The sequence below is a fragment of the Xiphophorus maculatus genome, chromosome 2 (assembly GCF_002775205.1).
Source record: "Xiphophorus maculatus strain JP 163 A chromosome 2, X_maculatus-5.0-male, whole genome shotgun sequence".
Lineage (NCBI taxonomy): Eukaryota > Metazoa > Chordata > Actinopteri > Cyprinodontiformes > Poeciliidae > Xiphophorus > Xiphophorus maculatus.
The window spans coordinates 24,236,883-24,263,585 of NC_036444.1; the positions used below are offsets into that span (position 1 = coordinate 24,236,883).

Consider the following 26,703-nt stretch of genomic DNA (forward strand, 5'->3'; position numbering starts at 1 on the left):
CCTTGACCAAAGTTATTCTGTCATGATAATGCTTGGGTACCTGTTTCCATGGATATGTGAGGCACAGAAAGCATAGCTGTAATGTAGCAGCATGGGGTCAACCAGCACGCTGTTCTCGGCGTAGTCCATGAGATCCTTCAGGTAGCTCAGGTGGCGGTGGCAGCCTCGAACCCCGTACCGAGCGCAGTACTCATCCAGGACAAACACCTGGCCGGGACTGAACCAGCCCTGAGGACAAGCATGACAATTAACCTGCTGCTCCATGCACTACCAGAAATATTTGGACAGAGTTCTGTATATTACCACAATGGATTTTAAATGAAACAACTCAGATGCAGTTGAAGTGCAGACCTTCAGCTTTGATTCAGTGGGTTCAACTAACAGACTGCACAATATATGAGGAAATAAAGTACAGAGTTAAAAGACAAAATTAAATAAATACATCCTTAAATTTTTGATTAAATATGCAAATAAATAAATAACTGTTTAATTAATTTAACAAACAATGCATAAAATATCTCATTAAATTATTAAAATGCAAACTTAAACAAGTTTATGCAGATAATTACATAAATGTAGATTCATTGTTCCTGCTCCTGAAGCATCACCATGAAGTAATTTTATCCATCAAACCCAGAGATCAAAGCCAAGGGGCGGGGCTTACACTGATCAATTGAACTCCAATAGTATAGCCTCTTTTTGAAAACCATGTAATGGAGGATTTGCAGGACTTGTCCTATAAGCTTGTTGGAGAGAAAACGTTTGACGCCCTGAGATGAAGTGATTGTGTTATAAAAACATTTAGTTCCTCACATTTGTATGCAAGTTTTAGTTCAACCTACTGAGTTAAAGCTGAAAGTCTGCACTTGATCTGAATTGTATCATTTAAAATGTATTATACATAACCAAAATGAGAAAAAAGTTGACTCTGCCTATGTACTAATGGACTAGTGGACAGAGTCAATTAGTATATGGACTGTAGACACGAAAAAAACTCTTAGATTATGAAACAACAGGTTGATGTAAAAGTTATTACCTCTCTACAGGTTTATGAAGAATATGTAAGGAAAGGCTGAAAGGTGTGGAACAATTTGAAGATCCTGAGATTTACATTAGTTCATTTATCTGGTGTGTAATCACTAAATTAGGCATGAAGCTTACTACACTAATTAAGATTCTGCACTGAAAAACATTAACAAATTAGCACCTCCACTAGGCTGGTTCCACATACACACACACACACCCACACACACAGTGAGCTCCCTCTGGCTGACAGCCGTGGCTCAGTGCCAAGCGACCGGTGACCCAGGAAGGAAGATGAGCAGCAGAGAAACTGTTTCACCTTCAGAACAGTTGGTTCCCTCTGAAGACCAAAACTCAACCAGACATCGCAATATTAAGACACATCCTGAAAGCTAAAGCTATATTCATATTGTCAGTTGGTTTTCATACATGTTCTTCTTTTGGCTGATAAATCCTTCCTGGGAAACTTGGCAGGGAATCTGCTTGGTCTGCAGATGCTGAGAACACACACCTGCACACGCCTGTCCATGTTCTGCTGGTCCCAGCTAACTGTGCTGAGTATGTCTGCACAGAATCATTCACATATCTGGTAGATTTACATTTACTGTTGGAACAAGTTGGGCTCTGATTGTCTCCCAGGAGACAATAGAGGGGAGGTCATTCAAAAAATACATATTTATTTATACTTTATAATAAAATAACTTGCTGAAAATGACTTTCTTCCTACTCAATCATCAATAGACAGGCCTTATTTGGAATTAGAGCCAACAAACCGGTCTTATAATTGCTGAGCAGCTTTTGTCATGTTTCCATTCAGACTAACCACAACTACCCTGATTTTTCACAACCAATTCACCAAACTGACAAAAACAGTTCTGGTGTTGGCAGAGACCAGGGTCCTGGGATCTGTCAAGTCTCTCTGAACTGACCACCCAAAGCCTTGGCAAGGAGTGACACTGAAATGAAGATCAGTGTTCTTTTGCTATGTTACACATTAAAACACCTTTTATATAAAAGAGCAATCTGCACAAGAAGAGAAGGAAGTGCAGTAGGCTGCAGAACACTGGCATAGCAAGGAAAATGTTCAGAAATACAAAAACAGCTTTACAACATTACCGTCAAGTAAATTGAAAATAAAAGTTACGAAAATGACAAAAATTTGAAAAAAGTTATTTTTAGAAAATATATTTATGGTCTCATTGGCAGACTGCTTCCTAGTGGGTTTAAATGTGTCAGAATCCTCGTCTGCAGACCTTTCATTGACCCTCCTCCCTTCATCACTTTACTTAAGTTTCTTTCTTGATTTTTCTCTGTGGGCACGAGCTATTAATATCACACCACAGAGAGAGAAGGGGGCTCACTGATGGGCGTGAAGCGACAAGATGTTCCTCTGTGACAAACAGATGGCGCACTCCAGTATTGGCTCTGACCGCTCAATTAGCAGCTAACAAGCAGACTGCCTCGTTAGGCTTCCATCAGCCGTGGCTGTGCGTCTCTGTGTCAGAGCAACAGCGTCTGCCGCCCCCCTCAGAGGGACGGCTCAACCCAAGATCAGTCCAAGCAATGGCAGCTCTGAAGCTACAAACACCTTTGCCTGTTTCCTTTTATCCATTCTTTTTTTTTTTTTTTTTTTTTTTTGGTTTGTGACTCAAAGATCATTTCAGATCATTTCTCTCATTATCACTGAACCAAAATATTGTCTCAGTTAACAAGTCACAACTCTGGGAATTAATGCAAGAGTAAAAATAAATTTAAAAAAAAAGAAAACAATGCTGTCCCTGTAGATTATGTTGACTCTGGTAATAGTTTGGAACAGAGCCATTTAATAATTTACCAGAATGGAACCAGAAGTGAAAGCAAATGGAAGAATAAACCTGAGTGGACATCCGGAGAGCAACCGGTCAGAGATCACAATCTAACCAAAAGCATGAGACCTGAAGCTCCAGAAGCTGCTCTCCATCACGGCCACAATAGATCCTTTGGCTCGGTTGTGTTCTCAAACATGTATCTTATTTCAGAAGTTTAACCATGGTCCACTTCTATAAAGATACAATCAGGTCCATGCTAATGCTTTTCATAATTCGGTTTTAGTGCTCAATCTGAAACAAACTTCCGCTGATAGAAAAAACGGAGCAGTTTTGGGGTTCCGGCCTCCTCTGAAGGATCCAGACATCAGCAGTTGGGAAGCCTGCCAGCTGGATCACAGCTCATCACTCTCACTCTGGAAATCACTCATTAATAAGCAATCATTATTAATAAATATAACGAGACGAAATATTTTGTTTATGAACTCAGAACGACAGCATCCAGTTGTGACTGGTTTCTAAGCAGAAGCTGTACGCTGGGATCTGGGTTCCACCTTCACAGCAGCTTTAAACTGAGCTGCAGTACAAGTGTGGAGTCAAAAAACGCCACTGTAGAATTTATACCTCTTAAAGGTCTTTTATTCATCTTTTATCCTGTCACAACCACAATTTTAAATGTAGTCATATGTTATAAAGAAATGTAATAATTTTACATTTAAAGAACTAACATGATTTTAAAATATGTTTCACAATCAAATTCCTATGTTGCAGTTGCTGGGCTAGACTTCATTGTTGTCTGTCATTGTGACGGGGTTCTATTATGACTTGGTCAAACATAAATGACGGAGATCACTTTAGTGAAATTTATTAAGATTTTCTTCAGGTGAACAAAGATGGCAGGTGCAGAATATGTACAAAGGACATCCAAGGCAGGTTAAAATCAGACAAACAGCAATACCTTCATTGTCAGAGTCCATCACCTTCAGTGTGACTTCTCAGGAGTCTAGCCACAGACTGCCTCCATGTGGAGCAGAGCCCTGTTTTTAAAGCCACAGGCTCCGCCCACAGAAAGTCCAAACAAGCAAGTGACAATAAAATTTTGGACTTGCATTTTTATTGAAAGCCCAGTCTTATATGAGTAATGGAATGTCTCCAGACGCTCTGAGGTTTTGAACATTTGCGTCACACAGATTTAGACTCTTGGTTATACATGGTGGACTGACAGGGCGGAGCAGCTGGAGACCTAGTAGGACTCGGACATCCACCTGGATTGGCAGCACGATTTCTTCCTGGATGAAGCCATGAGCTGACACAACACTGCCATCAACTAATTGTTCTCTCGCTCCTGCTATTATCTTTTCATTTTGATGAACATCAAAAGTAATCCTACATCAGTTTACCTGTTCCTTCTTGTACATTTTGCTCTATCTTCTCAAACTCCCAGTCAGTTGTGCCACATGGTCACTTCTACTGATCCAGGCTCTGGTTCTGCTGGAGGTTTCTTCCATTGTCGCTACATGCCTGCTCAGTATGAGGGATTGATGTAAAGTCAATGACACAACATGAGTGACTGTCACTCTTTGCTGGTCAAGGAGTAGTGAATGCTGCAAGTCAATGACTTGATGCTCTGCTGGGTTTCCTTAGAAATGTTTAAGTTACTTTGAATCTACTGTTTGAAAACTAGCATCAATTGTAAATTATCTGTGACTGGATTAAATTGTTTTGGGATTTTTTGTAAAGTGCCTTGAGGCAGCATTTGAAATGGTGCTACATAAACAAACTGAGTTAAAACATTTTCAGATGTTCTCCATGCAGTCCGACTGACAAACTATTTTCCAGTGAATATTGAGCAATAATGGGGATCTATAGCTCTACAAAGCTGGTAGAGACAAACTAGCAACCTGCTGCTAAACAGCCAGTAGCAGGTGGTTCTACATAGTATTGACTCAAGTGGGCTGAATACAAAAATACGCCTCACTTAAGACACTTTTATTATAAATAATAAAACACTAAACCTTGTAGACTTTTCTTTCACTATTACAAATTGCTTTGTGTTAGCTTTTCACACAATATCCCTACTAAATACATTGATGGTTGCAATGTGACAACATGGGAGTTCAAGGTGTATAAAACTGAATGCTACTACTAGTAAAGTGCAAGTCAAATAGAAACAAGGTGCAGGTTGTTTATCAAAGCACACTAGATGAATCAGTTACACACACTTAATGTGGCTGAATGTGACTGGAGCCATCCGTCAGAACTTCAGCAGTCCTCTGATGAGCAGACATTTACCTAAATCACTGAAATGGGCTTGAGATTCAAACAAAACGGGGGCTTGAATCATGTGGACGCATAGACTTGGCTAATTATTTCAGGATCTGTTAAGACAAAAATAAGAAGGTAGATTTCTGCTTCAGCATACTAAAACTGCAGGACACCTGTGTCCTGGTCTCTCAGAAGCTAAGCAATAGTCTGGGACAGGATATGAGCTGAGGCTGTAAATTTATAGGTTGACAGGAGGCTAAATAGGTCAGATTCTTGCAAATTAGAGTAAATATTGCTCTTCAGATGCTGTCCACTTCAATGATCACTCTCAACAATCAATCTCATTGTGCTTCAGCAGCCAGAGGGCTAAGAAGGGCAGAGCAATGGGACAGCAGCATGCTACTAATGGTCAAAGTCAGCTTCTGCAAACACTCACAGTTTTATTTCTTTTTACTCTCAAGATGTTTTTAAACTAAATTCAGTTCAAGACCAAATGAATTTGAGAGACCTGCATCGATCTGAAGAGTCTGTACATGCTGCGTTTTATCTAAAAAAAGATCCTGATTTTGTGAACAGCTCCATTCTGGTCGTCCAGTTAAGCCTAAAGAGTGTAGAGAGCAACAAGATGTAGAGACATGACTCTAGGTTTGGACTGGATCTGTCTGGGCTCAAGCTCACAGCACCTTCACTGGCCAGATTTAACCTCTTCCCCCTCAGTAGGAGCCACGCTGCTGCTTCTGGCAGCACTGTGGACTCCAGCGACATCCCAAACTTCTGCCTAATTACCATTGTTGTCGTTGGGTTCAGCTCATTTTCAATAAAATATGACCTGGTCTGTGACATGAATCCAAGGCACTTCTCAACAGATGTCTCCCACGCCTAGGCCCAGGCCTTTTCTAAGAGTGCTCAGTGAAAAGAGGCTCAAGTTGGAACAAAAAACCCTGCGGTGTTCACAAAAGGCTGAGCAATGAAGAGCTGGCTGGACAGTGTGAATGGAGCGGTCTAATTGCAGTGCTGGAAGGAGTCCTGGTGAGGTAGGCAGACAAACCAAAGAGGCCCAGATGTCACTCTGCTGAACATCTCGTTGACTTGAAATGCAAGACAAGCCAGCATGACTCCTTCAGCATCAAAGTTAGTGTTCAGAGGAAACCTTTGTCAACAGTTTTTTTAAGAACTAACAGGCTCTTACAGAGCTTGAACATACCTGCAACACATACTCTTTACAGGATTCCAAATGAACCTCCTAAAAGCAGTATTAACCCAGACTGTTATGCATGCTGTGTTCTCATCAACAGAGGCAAAGCTTTAACATTCATAGAAATGATTGAGATAGACAATGAGTTCTTGGTTTATGCTTTTTTTTAAAAAAAAAATATATAAATATATTGTAGTATCTACGGTACCAAATGTTTTTTTTTTATAATCATCCTTTAATAAGCCAAACTTTACTTTAATACATGGCATGCTTTTTAAAGATTGTACTTTTTCACCATGGAAGGAATATTGAAGAAAACACTGATATTTGTAGAGGAATGAAAATATGGAACTCCCTTCCTTCATCTGCTTGAAGCAGTAATAAATAGTCCTGTTTAATCATTTTAACATATAAGGTGTTTTAAATGTATATTTATGAATTAATATGTTATATTAAGTGTGTGTAACTGCTTTTGAAATAAATGACTTTTTTATGATGTGGGCCCCAAGAAGAGCAACCATTTTCACCATTGACATGGCTAATAGAGATCCAAACAAACAGAAATTGAAAAATTCAGTTTGTTGAAGATCAGATCACACATACTTCAGCTAAAGTTGCTCAAAAATCTATGAGCAATTTACAGTGGCTACAGAAAGCATTCTCAGCCCTCTAAAATGTTACATATTTATAAAAATATTTATATTTATAAATATTACATGGTCATAAGTATTCAGACCCTTTGCTCAGTATTGAGTAGAAGCACCTTTTGAGCTTGTACAAAAGGTGGCTTGTACAGCCATGACGTTTGGAGTTTGAATGTTTTCTACGCAGGATCAGTGAAAAAGCTGCTACTTATCGCCAAGCCTACTTCCTATCTAAACATGCAGAATCTGGCTGCTTTTGACACTGTGAATCACAGCATTCCTTTGAGCCGTTTGAAGTCACTTGTTGGTATTTGAGGTACAGAACTAAACTGGTACTGGTTGTGAGGATTTGGTTTTTCTGTGTCAATTTAGTTCCTGTGTTGTCTCGTCTGCCCTTGATTGATCCCAGTTGTGCCCTGTGTCCCCTGATTATCTTCCTTTTGTATCTATACCCACCTGTGTCTGTGTTTCCCTGTTGGGTCCTTGCCTATTGTCATCAGTCTGATGTCTATGCCAGTTGCTACCAGTGTGAGAGTCGTTGTTCGCCTGTGCTGCCTGGAATTTGTGAATCGCTTCTTCATTAAATACCTTTATTGCACTTCGTGCTGGGTCCTCCGCTTCCATCCTCACCATTCAAAACCGCATCTCATGACACCGGTCCTATCTTTCAAACAGAAGTTTTCTGTAAATCTAGGACAGCATTCTTCCTCTGTTTCTTCTCTAAAGTACGGGGCTGCGTCAGAGTCCCTGATTTAACGTTGCCCCACATTTTAGTTCATTTGTTCAAATGACATAGAAAACAGAAAATAAAGTCAGCTTATCTAAAAATTTCTGACAGCGGTTAGCAATAGATGTAAAGTCAACCATCCCTGGATTACAACAGACCGACCAGCTAAAAACACACATCTCAGCTTTGTGTTTGCAACACTGAGGTAATTTCAGGAGAATCCTTACATAACGTTGGATATGAGCATAGCTCATATCCAACAGAGATGTTCATGGTCTGCTAAGTTACACACAACACAAAAGCCTTCAGTGTATTCTCTCTAGGATTAGTTCCCCCCCCTCCTTCCTGTGTCTCCAGTGAGCCGGCACAGCAGTTGGGCCGTGTTCCTATTTGGAAAGTATTGATTAGAACATTTAACTCTTCAATCAGTGTGAGAGACCCCCTACGGTTTAACAAGCCAGCACACACACACACACACACACACACTGAGACAGAGACTGAACGCTTTTATGTGTCTTCAAAATGTTTTCTGATGTGTTTTAGCCTCAGCAGGAACTTCTCTTCCCCTTCAGCATTAAGCTCTTACAAGAAATGGATGGCAAATGTAAAAATGATTTTAAATGACCAGAACTAGTTATCACTAAGTGAAAGTTTAAATTAGCCATCATGCACACACTAAGTTAGTCATATAAATTTAGTTTTTCTTTTTTTTATTGGTCTGGTGTAATATTCAAATCTTTGATGTTGTGTTTTGGTTAGCTGGAAGAAGAAGGTGATCCTAAAAGAAAAAAAGGCTTGAAACAGCCTGTGTGTAATTAATCTACGTGATATGCATCACTGAGTGATGGAGTTACCGAAATAAATAAAAGTTTCAATGACATTCTAATTTATAAATGGATTTGTATCCAATCCTATTTTCAAAGCTATGAAAACTGGATAGGAATGTGATAACAAGATCACATGTGAAATGATGAAAGTAACCCTGCTGCAGAAACTGTTTACTGTCTGAATCCTGCAAAAAGAAAACATTTACCACTAATTTCAGAATTATTCACAGCCTGGCAGATTTAGGCTAAAGGCAAACATAGCATTAGTGGTTTGGAGTGGACCAGTCCAAAAAACTGGGCCAGTCCAAACCAATCTCCAATTGAGATTCTGTGGAGACGGCTAAAGTTTAGGGGGGTGGTAAGGAGAACTTTAAACCCCAAAAGCTTCAAACTCATCACCATGAAAAATGATCAAAAATAGAGTGGAAACATGCAAAAGGTTGCTCAGAAATAACAGGAAGGGTTTGATTGCTGTAAGGCCAAGAAAGCAATTTAAACATAAATTGAAAATGAAAAAACATTTTAGCCCATCTTGGTGATCTCATGATGTCTGCTTTGACAGAATGCCAACATGTTCTAATCCTTCATTATCTAATATAGACCCTGCTTTAAATACACTTTGAAACCACGGCAATGCTTGTATATCCATTTAGTTATCGTTAAAAAAAATGTATTTACTTTTCTTGTATCTTGTCGCTACTGGGGCTATTTTAACTTAAGTCACTGTATAGCGCACCGGACTCCAGCAACGTTTAGATGTGTCTGCTTCAGCACATTTGAGTCAAATCAGGGCATTAGCATTACTTTGGAGAGCTTTACTGCACACTGAGGAAGTCCTTCATTCATTTGATTATCCCTCTGTGTGGAACAAATCTAATGTTTACGATATTTATGAAAGTCACTAATGAACTGAATTAATGAAATACATTAACTCTGTGACAATTTATTATGCTGCTACTGTAAATGTAAATGGCTATATGCTCACTGACAAAATAGGCTAAACTTCAACAAACAAATAAATATAGTCCAAACAAATAAATACAGTCCAATTTGCTTGTATTTGGATGATTAGTACTGTACCAGACATCAACTAAAGCAACTGACAGTTAGATGAGGGGATCAAGGGACATGTGTGGAGCATGTTTGTTCTGACACTACGCATTTGAATTTACACGATTTAAGGGTTTTGTTTGTTTTTTTACTTACCTTGAAGCAAGCTTTTCCAGCTGAATCACTTACATACATCACTGGCCTGCCTGTGTTTCATATTACATCCAACCTTATTCTACCACATGCTTTATTTACACTTTGGTTTTGTTTTGTAAATAAAATAATTTTATCCATTTGCAGTAATCTGGGTTGTTTCACATAAAATGTCCACTTCTTAGGTCCAAAATGATTTAGCTATAAAATTTAAATTTGAGCACATCTGCTTAAGTCCAAATAGAATTTCAGTTACTTAAATGCCTTGTCCATAGGTCAGATTGGTATAATTTATTTTCTACTTCATATGAGTATTTAGCAGGTCGTGTAAATTGTCTAAATCACTTAGTGTGGTGTTTGACATTAATTTAGTGTACTTTGCACCTGCAGTCACCCAGTGATACTGACAGCTGCCCTCTGTGGAATATTTTGAGCCTCTTCTAATATCACAATTGTCATTAAGAGCAGTGATTCCCAACATGCAGGGAACCCAAGTTTTAGATGCCTCTGTTCCAGCTCACCTCAATCAAATGATTGCATGACCTCCTCTGCAGTCAAAGGCCTGCAGAAGCTTGTTAGTCACCCGTTCAGTAGTCAGGTGTGGAAGCAAGGAGACACCTAAAATATGCAGGGCCGGGGTACCTGAGGACCAGGGATTGGAACCTAAAGAACAGGTTTGAGATAACATACCAGGCAGGAGAAGGAGTCGTTCATGCGGTGCTGCAGAGTGTGTTTCTGTAAAACGGAGAACAGAGCAGCATGGTCAAAGCAACCCGGAGCTGCAGAGATGAAATCCTCCATGCTCTGACGCTGACAGGGATCCAGACCTGAAAAGCAAACACAAAACAGGTCCGAATAGCATCTTCACTTTAACAGCTATAGTACTTTAGGTTTTTACATTTTAAATAAAGTTAAACTGAAAACTGTCCCAAAAGAGAACCCAGTTTCAGTTCAAACACGATGCTTCAAAACTATTTGTAGTTCTTGGGTGTTAACTTTGACCTCTAGGTAGAGGTTTAAAGCTTGCCCTGCTCTTTCACACAGATGCTTCAGTAGAATTGTTCTATACTAATTTTGTGAATAAGTTAAGCTTAGACAAGAATGAGGCAGGAGCTACTTCCAGACTTGTGTTATTGTGTAATTAGCATATTTCCACAGGTTGTGATATCTCTAACTTACCTAATCCTGACACTCTTTATACTCCTGATGATTTTGTTCACTATTTTAATACCAACTTTCTTACCCCCATCAAACCCAGGATGCATTTTACTCTCTACGTGAGGAAATGCACATTAAACACTCTTCACTATAAGGAAACCATTATAACTACTACTACTTTTTGTAACTTAATCACAAAAGGTAATACAAAACATTTTTCTCTACTGTCAATAACAGTACAAAATCCCCCAACTTCTTCCCTCAAATGTTGCGCAGATCTGCTCGTGGATGCAGATGTGGGTGCATAAAAACACACATTTGTGCGCCACTCTGCAGCACTTCTCAGCAGGCGAAAGAAATCTGGACCAATCAGCAGCACCCTGAACTCAGGCAATATAAGAAAACCACCAACAATTTGGTTGATTTTGCAACAAAGCTGAGGAAGGCAAACACAGACTCCAAAGCAGCATTTCATGGGCAAAGGACTTAGATTAAATAAGGACTACCGGTAAGCCTTTCATTGGACTCAGTTGAAATGTAATTTGACTTTGGTTTTGCATTTGAGTAAAAGAAATGTCGAATTCGTAGAAGGAACAGTTTGCACTGCTGGGTTTTACAGTTTGGCTCTATCAAATGAATATTTAACATCTTTAATTAATGTAAAAACATATGTCCTGAGGAAAAGAAAGAAAAGTTTAATTCTAATTTAGAATTGTAGTTTCCCGGCTAAAACGCGAGACTTGTCAGGTATGCACAGAATGACAAAAACCACAAAATAATCTAATTTTCTGTCTGTACTTGGGAAATCTATTGTTTCTTACATCAGGGTCCCTGCCCTTTAAACATTTAGGCATGTTCCACATGCAAACTACAATGTGTTTTTATGGGATAAGGCCAATAAAGCATAGAATTGTGAGAAATAAGGAAATAATACACTGCTTTCATGTCATATCTGGGGTTGTTTAAGTTTGGCATTTACGGGGCGTTCGGGGCCCCGTAAATGGTAACATTTTACCACAAACCACAGATATACAAATTTAACAAGTGTTTATTCAGAATGACAATGCTGTTAAACTTCATTTAATGGTTTCAGCATAGATAAATTAAAAGGTTTAAAATTATTTAAATTTAGGATTTTAAGGAGCTTTTAGTTTGTAAAAGTGCAAAGAGCACTGGCTTATTTGGGGGGGGGGCAGACTTTAATATAGATACAGAAACAAACCATTATTTAACCTTTCAAATAAAATAACCATGTATATTTATACAAAATAAACAATAAGGATGTAAACAGTGACATGTATAAAATTTTGAGTAATTATGCTCAAATTTCCATAAACTTTGGCTCATATTTCAGAAATCTAAGAATCCAATCTCTGAGGTCTATTTCTTTAAATGCAAAATCAATCTACTCAAGTAAGAGTGGCAATAATATTACTCAAGTAAAAGAAAAAACTACAGAGCAGTAAAACTACTCATATAAATAAATGTTCCAAACAAGTGACTCAATGTAACCAGTACTACCCACTTTTCAACATAGACTAACAAAATCAGTAGCCTTAATCTTGTTAACGTGCTTATATTGGCATTAACTAGTCATCATTTAGCTAATATTATCTGCATTCAACAGCATACTTGACTCACTCTGTTAGGACGCATTCAGACTGGATAGTCCGGTAGACTCGGTTCGATTGAGGACTAAAATTGCAACATTTGTTACATTTTCAGAACTGTAGTTTGCATTCACACTGCACCGTCAAAACGACTAAAACTAACTGAAAAACCTGTCCCCCTGCCATCCCTCCCGTGGCCTGTGGTGGCGCTGCACCAAGATCTACTGAATTAATCGACACAAAACCTCTTAAAGAAGACCAGCAATTTTCTTCTTCACAAAAAGTAAACAGAAACGGAGCGGTGTCAGATTTTAGCGGTTGTAGGATTTCTTCATTCATATACATTAAAGGTTTGGACGTTGCCTGTTAGCTGCTAATGCTAGCAAAGCTCCTACAGGCATCGTTACTGCGCAGTGAGTCTGTCCACTAAACCAGGCAACCCAATGAGGGATGAGCAGGAATCTGTCACAAAATGATCGCAGCGCCTTTATTTCTTACCCGATTTCTATAAATATGGCTTAAATTAAAGCTGAGAAAATTGCTGATGTTTGTAAGTATTCTCCCTTGATATAAATCTATAAACAGTTTGGTTTCTGTCAAGATGCAAGAGAGGACTATGAAAATTGCTCTTTTATATTGGTGAATAATTACGTAATTGCTGCTGTTAATTTTATTAGTTTGTGAAAATGTAACAAACCATGACTCATATACTTTATATATGGGACATATGAAATATGTCATCCTATTAGATGATTAAATGTTCAAACAACCTAGGAAATTAGTCCCGTTTTTGTCATTTATTAAAGGTTTTAAAATGACAGCAGCTGCAGAGCGCCACAGCAATGGGGATTTAAGCTGATAAACAGTAAAACAGCTTTAAACAATTTATGTTCTGATTTTACTCGCTTTCTGTGTCGGAACACAGACCCGTTGCCATGACAACCGACACAACATCTTCGTTAACCCGCAGAGCAGAGAGTAATATATTGACCAGAATGTCCAGCACTGTTGGTAACTTCCTGCTTTTGAAACGGTCTCTAGTCAGGTTGCATCCAGACAGGTTTTCTACCCTTTTAGAGTCCACTTCAACCGGACCGAGGCCTAGGTTGTTAGGCGGATCGGAGTTCGGTTTTTAAGTCCGTTTTGGAATTCACATTTGCATTCTGACCTCCCCAAAAAATCGGACTTTCTAGAGAAACGGACTAGAGTCTGATTCAGGTCTCTAATCCTGGGTTGGTCTGAATGCATCCTTAGTTTGGGGGGGGAAACTATGCAAAGTTGTTTGCCATTTGCTGCCATGATTCTAACACACACCTGCTCTGCACAGCAGCAGCAGGTCTCCATCGCTGCCACACGCTGCCAAGCAGAGCAACTGCTGTGGCTTCTAAACTTGACTCTGAAACAGATCTAGCCGTAACCCCTCTTGACCAAATCAAGATGATCTTGTGTCAGATCACAGATAACTAGTTGGTCTCACTTACTTTAAAGCACAAAGAGTTTCCAGTGGAGGCTGTGTTAAAGTCACAGGTGATGCTGTTGCCTTATGTTTGGCTCTAAACTCCACATATTTCAGCCAAGCTCCACCAAACTCACTGTGATCGATCCTTGTCCAACCCACGACATGAATGAAGTCCAATATTTAGTGGACATGGCCTAATTCTTCCACGGCACTCCCTAGAACATTTTTTTGTCATTAAAATTTTCTTAATTTTCTGAATATTATCCCACATAAAGCACAAACAGGAACAAAAACAGAAAAGGCTGGTGTGTCAATCAATCACACGGCATCCTAATATACAGTACAGACCAAAAGTTTGGACACACCTTTCTAATTCAATGGGTTTTCTTTATTTTCATGACTATTTATAAGGCGAGAAATCCCACTTATTAACCTGGTCAACCTTCATAGGCAGGTTGACCTATGAAGTGAAAACCATTTCAGGTGACGACCTCTTGAAGCTCATCAAGAAAATGCAGAGTGTGTGCAAAGCAGTAATCACAGCAAAAGGTTGCTACTTTGAAGAAACTAGAATATAAGGGGTATTTTCAGTTGTTTTACACTTTTTTGTTTAGTGCATATTTCCACATGTGTTATTCATAGTTTTGATGCCTTCAGTGTGAATCTACAATGTCAATAGTCATGAAAATAAAGGAAACTCATTGAATTAAAAGGTGTGTCCAAACTTTTGGTCTGTACTGTAGTTCAATAAGTCATTTTCTACAGTGTTTTTAAAATTTGAGGTAGCACAATGTCTCATTTGTAGATATTTCCAAAATTTGCTCTACCTTTCAAATCAAATGTGAGTAAGTTCGTTGTAGGACATGATTTGTCCGTGTTTATACAAATCACCAATGGTGCATATCAGTGACGTGTGGTGAGGTTCATAGCTGGTGAGGCACTGACTTAATCATATTCAGATTTACAAATATAGACCCCCTGCATGTTATTGTTTACATAAGGAAATTTCGCGCATGCGGACAACGCTGGAGAGCAAAAAGACTATTTTTCTACATGCATAGCCGCGCTGCCGGCGCAGAATAATTCCGTTAACTCAATCAAATTTGTACATGTAGCTATTATTAATTTCGTGCTGTGCTCCACAGAAAAGGAAGAAACTGTTAAAGTACAACTCAAAACCATGTCTTTCTTGCCCTCTGTATCAGCGCAGCTACATGCAGACTCCTTGCCATAGCAACTGACACCACAAAAAAAAAAACCTCAAATATTTCCCACAGAAAGAGCAGAACATTCAGTTTGTTGCAGTAGGCTTAATATTTATTTTTGCAATTATTAATAAGTGATTGCTGTGCTAAGAGAAAACTATTACTATATCGCTGCACTTTTTATTTTTCCATGATGACAGGTGAGCCTCTGCCTCACTTGCCTCCCCTGACTGCACGTCACTGGTGCATATGCCACGCAAATACCACTGCCTCCAAAACACAGGTTGTTTCACCAGTACATATGGCAGGATTATTCTAGAAAGACACACATTTCTCTACCTGATGTGAAAGTTTTAACAGTTTGTGTACCATAACCAAACTTCACTTCAAAAGTAGCACCAACGTTTGACAACAAAATTGGTGTCAAACGTTGGTGCTACTTTTCAGTACTACTTTTCAGTAGCACCAACAGGAAGTCGACCATCTTGGATCAGAGCTGCTATTTTCTTTCTGTTAAACATGTTGTATCTGAAGAAACTCGCCCTACAGCTTTTGAAATCCAGGCTTCAAAATCAGTCAGCGCAGCCATGAGGCGTTGAAGTTTAAAAGTTATCAAAATGTTTTTCATACCTCAAAGCATGTGGGTGTGGCCAAGCCTCAAAACTGACCATTCGCCATGAAACATCCCCGCATAAACTCCCAGCTGCATCAAACTTTTTTTGTCATCACAGACCAGAGCTCATCACATTCACGCTGTCATTTGGTGATATCACTTTAGCCCCACCTCCTTTCAACAAGAAGTCAATGGTTTTCCCACCGTTTTTCTTCCTCTTACTCTATGCTTCATGCAGATGTCAACCTGTTTTTAATGAAATGCAACATGATGGTAAATCCTTCTTTCAACACCAACTGCTAGCAGGAGCATGTTGGCGTGGCTGAATAGCAAATTCTAATTCCTTGCCGTTTGCATGAGGTTGTCTCTAAATCATACATGCATCATTTGTTTTGCACCGAACTTGATATGATTGACCTTTATTAACCTCGAAAGAGCACAATAGCATTAAATTACAATTTGACTTCACTGTGGCCCCTAAGTTATTCCATCAGCTATATCTCCTTAAGACATCAACTGATTGTCCAGATTTTTTGTCTATCATCAGGGATCACTGCTGAACACATCAGTGTGTATCTCCTAGTGGACTTTTGCAGGAATTGTGAAAGAGAGTTGACGGTGGTGTTGCTGAAGCTCCCGCAGTTGCCATAAGGCCAGAGCAGAGCAGCGCTGAGCTGCGAGGGCCTCCAGGTCTGCTTACAGCTTGAATTGTTCCTACTTTTCTAAGAAGTCCAGCTGATGTATTGTGTCAACGGATTCTCACAAGAGTTGTGGATTTCTGCAGCTCCTCCAGAGTTACCTGAACATGCTGCCATTGCCCAGTCTGGTTTTCACTTTATGTTCACAAGTTGTTTTTGGACTTAAGCGATAATACTCCGAACACACTTGAATGAGTGGCTGAATAGCGCATCCAAAGCAGCTGCAGATAACAAGGGTTTGATGCTAGCATTAGCATCAAACAAGTGAGGTAAAAAATTTTTTTTAAAAAACAGCAGGCGAGGCACATAGTGTCCCCGCCTGGGCAAACCTGGGTTCATTTCCAGTCCTTCAGGCCCTCTTGTTAATGGTCCCAGCAAATGAAAAGCCTAACACTTCCCATTCTGTCGTTATTGTGGGAGTACATTTGGACATGGGAAGTTTATGAGTATGACACATGGCTCCACAAAAGACCATGAGTCACTGAAGAATGCCAGCGCCGTGCCCACGCTTGCGACGCCTGCGGCCTGGTGCCGGGGAAAAGCATTAGTGATTGCTTTTTATTAACACTGCCATTTTGTTTTTGTTTGGATGTAGAGATGCCCACAAGGTCTCCCCTCCTGATTCCCCCATGCACTCATCCACCCAGACGCATTTCTGTGTGGCTTTTGTCCGATGGTAAAAAAAAAAGGCAGCAAAAGTGAAATCTTTACAATCAACTTCCAATCAAGGGTCATTTGCTTTTTTTCTAGTCTTTTCTCCCGACTCTCTCACTTTCTGTGTACACTTGGCCTTCAATTCAAGTGGCCTAGTTTCACTTCATCTAATTCCGATGTAGGTCATTTTACATTTGTTACCATCAGATCCATGGGATTATCCTTAATGTAATTTAGAGAAAAGGCCGGGCTAAAGGAGGCGACTCTAAAGAAAACGAGACAAAGAAATATAGATTAGTGCTGATAATAAGAAGAGGGAAAAGGAGGGGAAGTATTGATTGATGGATGAACAGCAGAAGAGTGTTGATGATCTGTGTCAAATCCAACTCTAAGTGGGGGAGGTGTGTGTGTGTGTGTGTGTGGGTGTGTGTGTGTGTGTGTGTGTGTGTGTGTGTGTGTGTGTGTGTGTGTGTGTGTGTGTGTGTATACATGGAAGTAGTTGGGGCAAAAATATTCTGAAGCAGTAATGGCTCGAGTATGAGAAGATGTCACTGAACCTGACAGAGTTGATGAATTTGGTTCATGCTGTGTGTTGCCCCCCACCCCGCAAACACACACACACACCGCACACACCCTGCTCATATTTTCCAAACAGTTTATTGTGGATTTAAAGCTTTAGGCTGCAGGTTTAGTTTACCACTTCCTTTCCTCATTTCCAGTTGTTATCTCGCTGACCTACTTGAAATTTTGTGTCAAACATTGCTGATATTTAATTTCCCATGTCTATACAACTGTGTGAAACTTGTATACCATCAGCATCATGTTGTCTGGTCCATCCTATGAAACATAAGATTGTTTATTTAGCGGCTGCAATCACAGTTCATCATAAGCCACTGTGTTGGGTTTTGATTGAAATCATGGAATCATGAAATCATGGTAATGTGTCTGACTCAGCAAATCATTTACATAGGCAGAAATGCGAACTTTGTACTAGAAGTGTGGTGGAGTACATTTTTCTGTCAGTTTTCAGAAATGGGAACCCTTCTACCATCAGCCACTCTGATGGTAGAACCGGCCACTAGGCAGTAGCTTCGATTGGAAAAAAAGTTGTCGTATTCCATTTTAATAATGTCTAATACAACTAAGATAGTCACTCATTGCCAATAAAAAAAATAGAAATGACTGGATGATTTTTGATTGTAAGAAAAGTATCATGCTTAGTTGGCCATATTAAAAGACTTCCTGGCAGATTCCTTCCTTTTTCCAACTTCAACTAAACAACCTGAAAAGCTCCAACCTCAAGTGGCCTGGGCGTGCAGGACTGCATTGTTTTAAAGTGAGCCACAGTAAAGTACATGTGGATGGAAACAACATTGAACACTAGCAGCATGTAATATAAAAAAATGGATTTGGTGTTATTTAAGCAAACAAGCTATTAAGAATGACTAAGGCTGATGTGTTCCACTAGTGTGAGCAAGTTAGTTAGGAATATCAAACGATTCTCGAAGTCACAAGTACTTGTATTAAACACAAACTTGTGAAAAAAAACAGAGTGAGGCTTATGAAGATATGAAGACATTTCATAGAGTGTATGAAATGTTGAGAACAATTTAAAGAAAGCAAAAAATTTGAGCTTATTTGGATGAACTTGTAGTTTAAAAAAATTTGGAGGTCAGAATTATTGGCAATTTAACTTTACAGCTACGTGTGTAGGCATGTTTAATTAGTTATTAGATCCTAATTGGGCAAAAAGAATCTAAAATCCACCACAATAACTCTGTTTTTGTTTCTTCCTTAGCGTAAATTGTGGTAGGTTCTATTTGGCTCAGAGTTGATCCTAGATGGCGAGATTGGTGTTCGGCTAATTCAGTCTTAATGGCAGGCTGATGAAAACATTTTCTGACCAAAAACCTTTGCACACTGGCACATCTGTTGGAGAATATTTCTACAAAACTTTGCCCACATCAATTTTATTAATGCAATTTATAAGTTGATATGCATATTTCCTACCATAGCGCCACCTACAGGTGCACATGCCTGAATATTTGCATTTGAGTAGCGACATTGGTCCTGAACCAGGTTACCAAACAAAAGTTGCAATACTTTTTGAGGGGTAGGCTGCAGTATGAGTTTCAGTGGAGAAGCATAAGGAGAAATTTCGTTGTTCTTGTGACAATGACAATAAAGATTTATCTTATCTATCTTATCTTATCTTAAAAATGAGTAAAGAGTAAAAATATGTCTTGCTTTGGATGTCCGCTTGGCTTTAAATAAATAGATCTATTCAATTACATTTATTTAAGTAGATGACATAAAATAGCCCTAAGACTTTCTAAAGTGTCCAGTTTCCTTAACGTTAATGGCACAAAGCTACATTTGGCTTCCATGGGAAGCACACGACAAATACCGTCGTTCACAGTGTTCTGGTCTGAAATGCGATTGTTTAAACAGCAAATCGATACATTCTTCTTGTCCAATTTTAATAACAAGAAGCTACCCTTGGTGTTAAAATTATATTGTTGACAACTGGTAAACAGATTAAGAACTATTTTTCTATCTCAATCAAGATTTTATTTATCCCCAAAATAATGTTTTTCCGTTTATATTGTGAAATTTTTATTTGGAATACATAAAGTTGTCAATTTTTCAAAACCAATTCTTTTGATTAGCTCAGCGCTTCTTCACTAACTAAACCTTTCAATAAAATCCTTGGTCTTTAAGCATTCCTAATTTATACTTAAATATAACATCACTGCATCATTTTAATGGTTGTATTTTTTTAACCTTTGAATACCATAACTGTGGAAATAACTAAACTGCCACAATATTATCCAGTTTGTTAGCATCCTTGCTTTCATTATCTGGGAGCAGGAGAAGGTGTCTGCAAAATCTTCAGTAATACAGTTCAGCTAAATAATTTTCAATTAATGTATTTGTAAAACTACACCCCAAAGAAAACATGCAGACTTGTATGTTTTTCATGAGTGATGCTGAAAACCTAGTCCATGCATGTGTTACTTGAATGCTTCACTATTGTAATCCTTTACAATCAGGAAGTTTAAAAATGCAGTTAAAAGCTTCCAGCTGATTCAAAACACTGCAGAAAATTCAAAGAAGAGAACATATTTTTTCTATTTTAGCTTCTCCTCATACACTCTCTGTTAAATCCGCAACAGAATTTAAAAAGCAATCCTGATACATTTTTAGTTTTAAAATATAACAAAACTCAATTCATTTTTTTTTTTCCATCTTGTGATTTTGTTCACGTTTCTGTATGCGTGTCCATGTGTGTGAGGGGGAGGTGGGATGGTGGGTCTCTCTGCTCAATGTTTCCATATCCATGCAGTCTGGGCTTCATTGGCATCGTCACAGCAACAGTCACATCTATGTGACATCCTCCTCTGAACCACAGCAGCAGTCACTGATGGCAGGTTATTGATGCAGAGCAGGAGGAAGGAGAGGACAGGGAGCATTTCAGAAGCAGGTGCAAAATGCTGAAAGATCTGACATGATCTGCCTGTCAGACCTAAACAGCTCTGGTGATGTCAGGGCCAAGATGAAGATGCGGGCAGACAAGTCTATCAGCGTCATTCTGGCTGAGCATGGATTCTCTTCATGAGTGCACAAACAGACAAAGTGAACCGACAGAAAAGTTTCAAAAGGCCACATGAATGCATCCTCAGCTGCTGAGAGTCTGAGAGGTTGAGCAGGATGGACAGCTTTTATGCTCTGCCTCAGGGCCACCTGCTTCTTCTAAAATTAAAAAAAAACATCACACCAATGACAAGAGGACTACACCTGAAAACACATGGGGAGCCAGTCGTTCTGAATCTAGTAACATTGAATACCGATCAAAGCTCCGGCCTTTGAGAGAAATGTGATACGACTCAAGCATTGTTGAAGGCTCTGATGAAAACTTGACTGGCCTTTGCAGGTTGTTTCAGTGCTCAACCATTTCATTATTTTTCCTGTTCAAAAGCGTACTTGCTGAAATTTCCTTGGAAAATTAAGTCGCAACTGTTTTACTTATAATGTTCTCATTTTTTTAAAAAAACAACATATTGCTGGGATTTCTGATAGTGTCACAGTAAAAAATCCAAATTGGCACCTCTGACTTTTCTATTAGAAATGCTCATGGTTCGACTCAACTTAGTCAAGCTGATCAAAAAACCTTTTTGGTTGTATTTAACATGGCAGCAGAAAAGGGGACAACAGAGTCAGTTGTCCCAGGTCCAAAGCACAAATTATGGTCAAGGACAGTTAAAAAGGTTGGTAACACTTTATTTGACGGCGTGTGCTTAAGACTGATATGATACTGTCATAAACATGACATAACACCTGTCATGAAGATGAAGGAGTCTTTATGAATGTCTGTTGTCATGAAGTGTCACTTGGTAAATTATGATAATACAAAGCTGCTCTAAAGGTTGCATTGAAAGTCCATTAAAAATGCCAACTTTGCATTACAATACAAAATAATACAAAGTTGGCACTTCTAATAGACCTTTAATGCAACTTTGCACTAAAAGTGTCATTATTTACTGAATTATTAAGTTAACAAGTACAAACAAATGCAAGTAACAGTGACAGAAAATAGCAGATCTGTTAGAGATAAAATTGTTGTGGGTTGGTAGAAGATTGAATACTTATTTCATGTAATAAAATGCACAACAATGATAATACATATAGATTTTTTCTAGAACTGTTTTTGTACTCCAGATTCTGCTTCTCACAGACGAGGTTGTACTTCAAATGGAAATTATATCCCCTCCATTGTTTGGAAGTGGGGAAATATTCTGCTTGAGTTAATCTCACATTTTGAGTAATCTAAGCTCCATGTATTGAGCTTCACTCGTTAATCAGACCTATGTAATGTTCTCCTGTGGCTTGTTTAGTGTAAATATGGGCTAAAACTTCACACTGGCAGGAAAGTGCAAAATGTATTTGTGAATATACATTGAGAGACAAAGAAGCACATTTCTGATGGGAGGTTAATTTTAATGACAAACAGAGAAGGGAGAAAAAAAGCTAGTGCTTGAACCAGCTCACCTCAGACAACATATTGCTCGACTTCATTTGTAATTTGTTTTATCTTTTCTACTTTAATCTTCCTGGAAAACAATTACCTGGAACATGAATTTTAATATTTTATTAAACTTTTCAAGGCTTAACATTTCAGGACTAGTATAAAGAAGAACTCTCAGAAAAATGAGTGTTTGTCCCACAACACAAATTTATTTGTAAATGTACAAATTAATGGAAATAAGTAGAAATTAAAAGCTTTAGGTGAGACCTTTGCTGGTAAATATCTTACCTTAACATAATGAGAAATACATGCATTAAAATAATGCTCAGTTCAACTTTGGCATTATTTTAATGTGTGTCTAATCTGAATCCAATCTTAAACAGCAGAACAATGAAAGATGTAGACTAGTGATAAGACACCAACCAAATCTTATCTAAATCTGAAAACAGGCTATTCCCTTAAAAATCTGTGTGTGTGCACATGTAGTCATAGTTATTTAGCCATTATATTTCATGCTGGTGAGCACACACCTATAGGTTTTACAGAGAAGAGGAGGGTTTCACAGAAACAACAATTATTCCAGTGAATGACTTTCTGTCAAACCCAATAAGCACTGATATAAAGAACAGCAACTAGCACCCAGTTAGGAGCTATTTAAGGGACACCACCTATTTCCTGCTCCAAACAGCATGTCAGCACTTCTCTCCACTGACACTTCAATCTCTTCTATTAAACACTAATGAGTGGTGGTGAGAAAGGAAAGCTATTACAGCAAATTACACACATACAGCAATAATCAGCTCTCAGCGTGAAACTCCCATGCAGCCAGGCCTAGCTTGGCAGGAGGCTAGAATTCAAACAAAGTCTACTGCAAACACAGAATAAAGAAAATAATTTGCAAATAATGTGCATGAGTGAGAAAGAGAGGGTCAAATAAAAAAAGTAGGAAATGAAGGCTAATAAAGAAAGGATAAACAAAAAAAAGGAAATTAATTGGAGATATTGGAAATATCGATGGGAAGCACCACAGTTTCTGGTCACAGATTAAGTATAATTTATATGCACAGCAGAAAGATTAAAAAAAAGAGTGTAATAATAGGAAGAGAAAATAAGATGTTATCTGAAAAGGGAGTCCTTCAATAGTAAAAAAGGACAAACTGGTCAAAAACTGTCAAAAACTGGAAAAAAACAGGGCATTAAGATAAGATTTAACATGCCCTCAGAAAAAAATAAAGTTAGGAGCATGAAGACAAAATTATCTGGAGTTTTGAGATTCAGAGGGAGGGAAGAAAAGTTTGGAAGAATAAAATGTTGCTTTTCATGTAGTGAAGACTTTTCACTCTATGACTTAGCAAGGGAAAAGGTCACGCTACACGTTTTTTATCGTCCGTCATTTTGATTGACTGAGTCAAAAATATTGTCATATCGTGTTTTTATCCATCAATTTTTAAATTATATTAATCTGGGATTTTCTGTTGCATTACATTTTTATGCAGTTTAAGTTGAACAGAGAATCCAGATCACACATTAATCAAGCAGAGGAACACATGGAACTTCTTCTCTGCAGTGATAAAAACCACTGAATTAACAACAGAATTAAACACTCCAAAGCATCCTGTATATTACTCTTCTACACACTTTCAGCTCTTGGTCAGCAAGATGCGTATAGTTCAGTATCCATGTCAGAGATGAATGGATTTTTTTTATTGATTGATTTAGTTTCATCAGCAATGCACTCGTAAAGTTGAAAATGTCTGCACGAAATATAGTCTGAGGTGAGAATTGTAATCTGTCAAAATGACAGACTAGCTTTTTTGCAATCCTTGCTTTTGGTATTGATTTTATCCCATATATGCTAAAATCTTAATGTCTGAATTTATGAAGAGGACACAGTAATGGTTATACATGCTAAAATCATCAAATAATTTTTCACATTGTCACATCAGCATTGAATCAACTACATGACTTTCCTCTTATTGAATACTATAAAAAAGGTGGAGTCTAGTGTTCTTCAAATAACTAGAAGTTGTAATTCTAATGTCATTTCGAGAAGAAAAAAATTCACATGTTGGTAGGCCTGTCATGATAACAAATTTTGCTGAACGATTCATTGTCTCAAAAATTATTGCGATAAACGATAATATTGTTTGAAGACCTTTTTACACTGATTTAATGGAAATGACGTAATAATGCATGTGATTTCTTACCAAAGACAGATACACTTTATTTTCAAAAGAACATTTAACACTGGAGCTGATAAACAAAACAATCAAAAACAAAAAATAAAATGGATTCTCAGTCTCCATTAACAAAAAACTCACTTGAAAAAAAAACTAAACAACATAAAGCCAAAGTGGAAATAAATTCTGCATTCCACCAAAAGAGTGCAGATTATGAAGTCTGTATATTATGTTGCCCTTCAGTAATACTTAGATTTAAATAGAGAAGATGGGCACATCGACTTCCTGATGCAATAGTTCACACTACATGATTTTTTGCTCCTAATTTTCCCCTTACTTAGAACGTTGGTCTTTCTAAGATTGTGTGGTGTGTTATGGTAGATCGTCGTTGCCGCTCTTATCTAAATCAGGTGTTTTCCCCGACTGGGAGCATTAACACAATCTGTTGAATGTGACAGGTAGCCAATCAGAAAGCGTGGATTCTCCTCCGTGCTTTCTGGGGGGTAATTACAGAGGGGAATCCCAAACAGCTGACACAGTGCAACCCGAAGTCCAGCGGACATTGGAGATGATATGTGGAAACAACATTAATGTTTATTCAACATACAAAGAATATAGAAATGACAAGGGGAGGAGCTGGAGCGAAATTGCTACCGCAGTTGATAAACCCGGTACCTTTTCAGCTGTTCTTCGTTAACGTGACATAAATAGGTTCTAATGATTTTTCATTCAGTCAGGACTGTGGTCTGTTTGTTAGGTAGTCATAGATCCAGGTGACTGTTGAGGCCTCCACCTGTGTATTCTGGAGTTTCTTAAGGAGAAGATCAGGCTGAATTGTGTTAGTTGCGCTGGAGAAATAAAAGAACATGATCCTCACAGTGCTGCCTGCTTTGTCGAGATGACAGTGGGTTTGTTGAAGCAGGTGAATGATGGCATCAACTATGATGAGCAAACTGCAGCAGGTCCTAATATGTGCTTGTCTGCTTACTCAGGTCAGCCAGCAGGATTTTTTACAAAACCTTCATGACGGGTTGACTGTTGTCAGGGAAACAGGTCTATAGTCCTTAATAACTGATGGGTGAGTTTTCTGTACCGGAACCAGGCAGGAAGTCTTCCATAACAGTGGAAACATCTCATTGGTTAAGGTTGAAGAGATGTTGCAGAATCTGGGAGTCTGGGGCTGATACAATCTGGACCTGCAGCCTTGTTCCAGTTCACTCTCTCCAGCTGCCTCTTCACCTTACTTCTACAGAGAAAAGTGGGAGGGGGAAGCAAAGGGAGCAGCACCATCTCCTGATTTGGTTGAAGACAAACTTGTGGAAGCAGAAGAGTTCATGACTGAGGTGGAAGATGGAACATTTAAGGTCTGACAGGAAAGCTGTGAGTCAGAGGAGGATGGAATGTCTGTGTGGCTGGAGACAGGAGAGGATGATGATGAGCTTGTTCCTGAACTGAACCTGTTGAAAATGTATTCAGCTCTTTTGCTCCTTTCAGACTTCTGTCTATCTGATCCTCCTTTTGCTTGAAGCTTGTGATCTTCTTCATCCCTGGCCATACATCTCTGATATCGTTCCTCTGCAGTTTATTCTCCAACTTCTTCCTCTACTTCTTCTTGCTGTCTTTAATCTTTAAAGATACTCTGTATACTCTTCAATAACTTCCTGTTTCACTTCCTAAAGCCTCTTTTTTCTCGTTTAACAGTTCCTTTAGTTCACTGGTGATCAATTCATTTCATTTGGGAAGCATCTCACTGGTGGGGATGGTGCTCTACTCTCAGATGTTTATACAGTCAGTCACACTCAGTCATGGAAAAGAGAAATCTAATCAGTTGCTTCAAAACAACCTTGTAGGCTTCTTCTGCTTCCTGTGGCCACTTCCTGAAGTCATCTTCCTAGCAGGTAGTCTCTTCACAAGGGGTCCATATTAGGGGCAGAGATAAACAAGACTATAATTCAATTTCCCAGAGGAGGTTTTGGTTTGGAGACATATGCCTCCTTGACATTAGGATAAAACAGATCCAATGTCTTGTTTCCTCAAGAGCAGCAGCTGAAAAACTGGTGAAACATTGGCAGTGGAGAAGAGGCATGACTGAAATCACCAGATATTGCCTGAAATACATTGGGGTGTCCTGTCTGTATCCTAGCAACAACAGAACTCATTAAATCGCATGCATTATCAACAACAATGGAGTGTGGAATGTAAACAGCTGCCAAAAGAACACTGGTGAACTCTCTTGGTAAATAATATGGGTAGAGACTTACTGCCAATAGTTCAATGTGTGGACTACAGAGACAACATTTACAGTAACATGTCCTGGATAACACCATCTGTTGACAAGCACTGCTAATCCACCTCCCTTCCTTTTAGAAATTCTGGCAGGGAGACGTTGGAGTTGGGGATATAATCCTGCA

General features: G+C 38.7%; 1 protein-coding gene across 2 annotated transcripts in view; it reads right to left on the minus strand.

The window, feature by feature from the left end:
* Positions 1 to 26,703, minus strand: part of LOC102224657 (calcium-dependent secretion activator 2) — a 147,636-nt gene that overhangs the window by 82,415 nt on the left and 38,518 nt on the right. For both annotated transcript variants that reach the window (XM_023347490.1, XM_023347483.1), the window contains exons 12-13: positions 10,380 to 10,516; positions 41 to 228 (exon numbers count right to left, since the gene is read on the minus strand). In XM_023347490.1, coding sequence (XP_023203258.1) covers positions 41 to 228; positions 10,380 to 10,516 — 325 coding nt within the window. The remainder of the gene's footprint in view (positions 1 to 40; positions 229 to 10,379; positions 10,517 to 26,703) is intronic.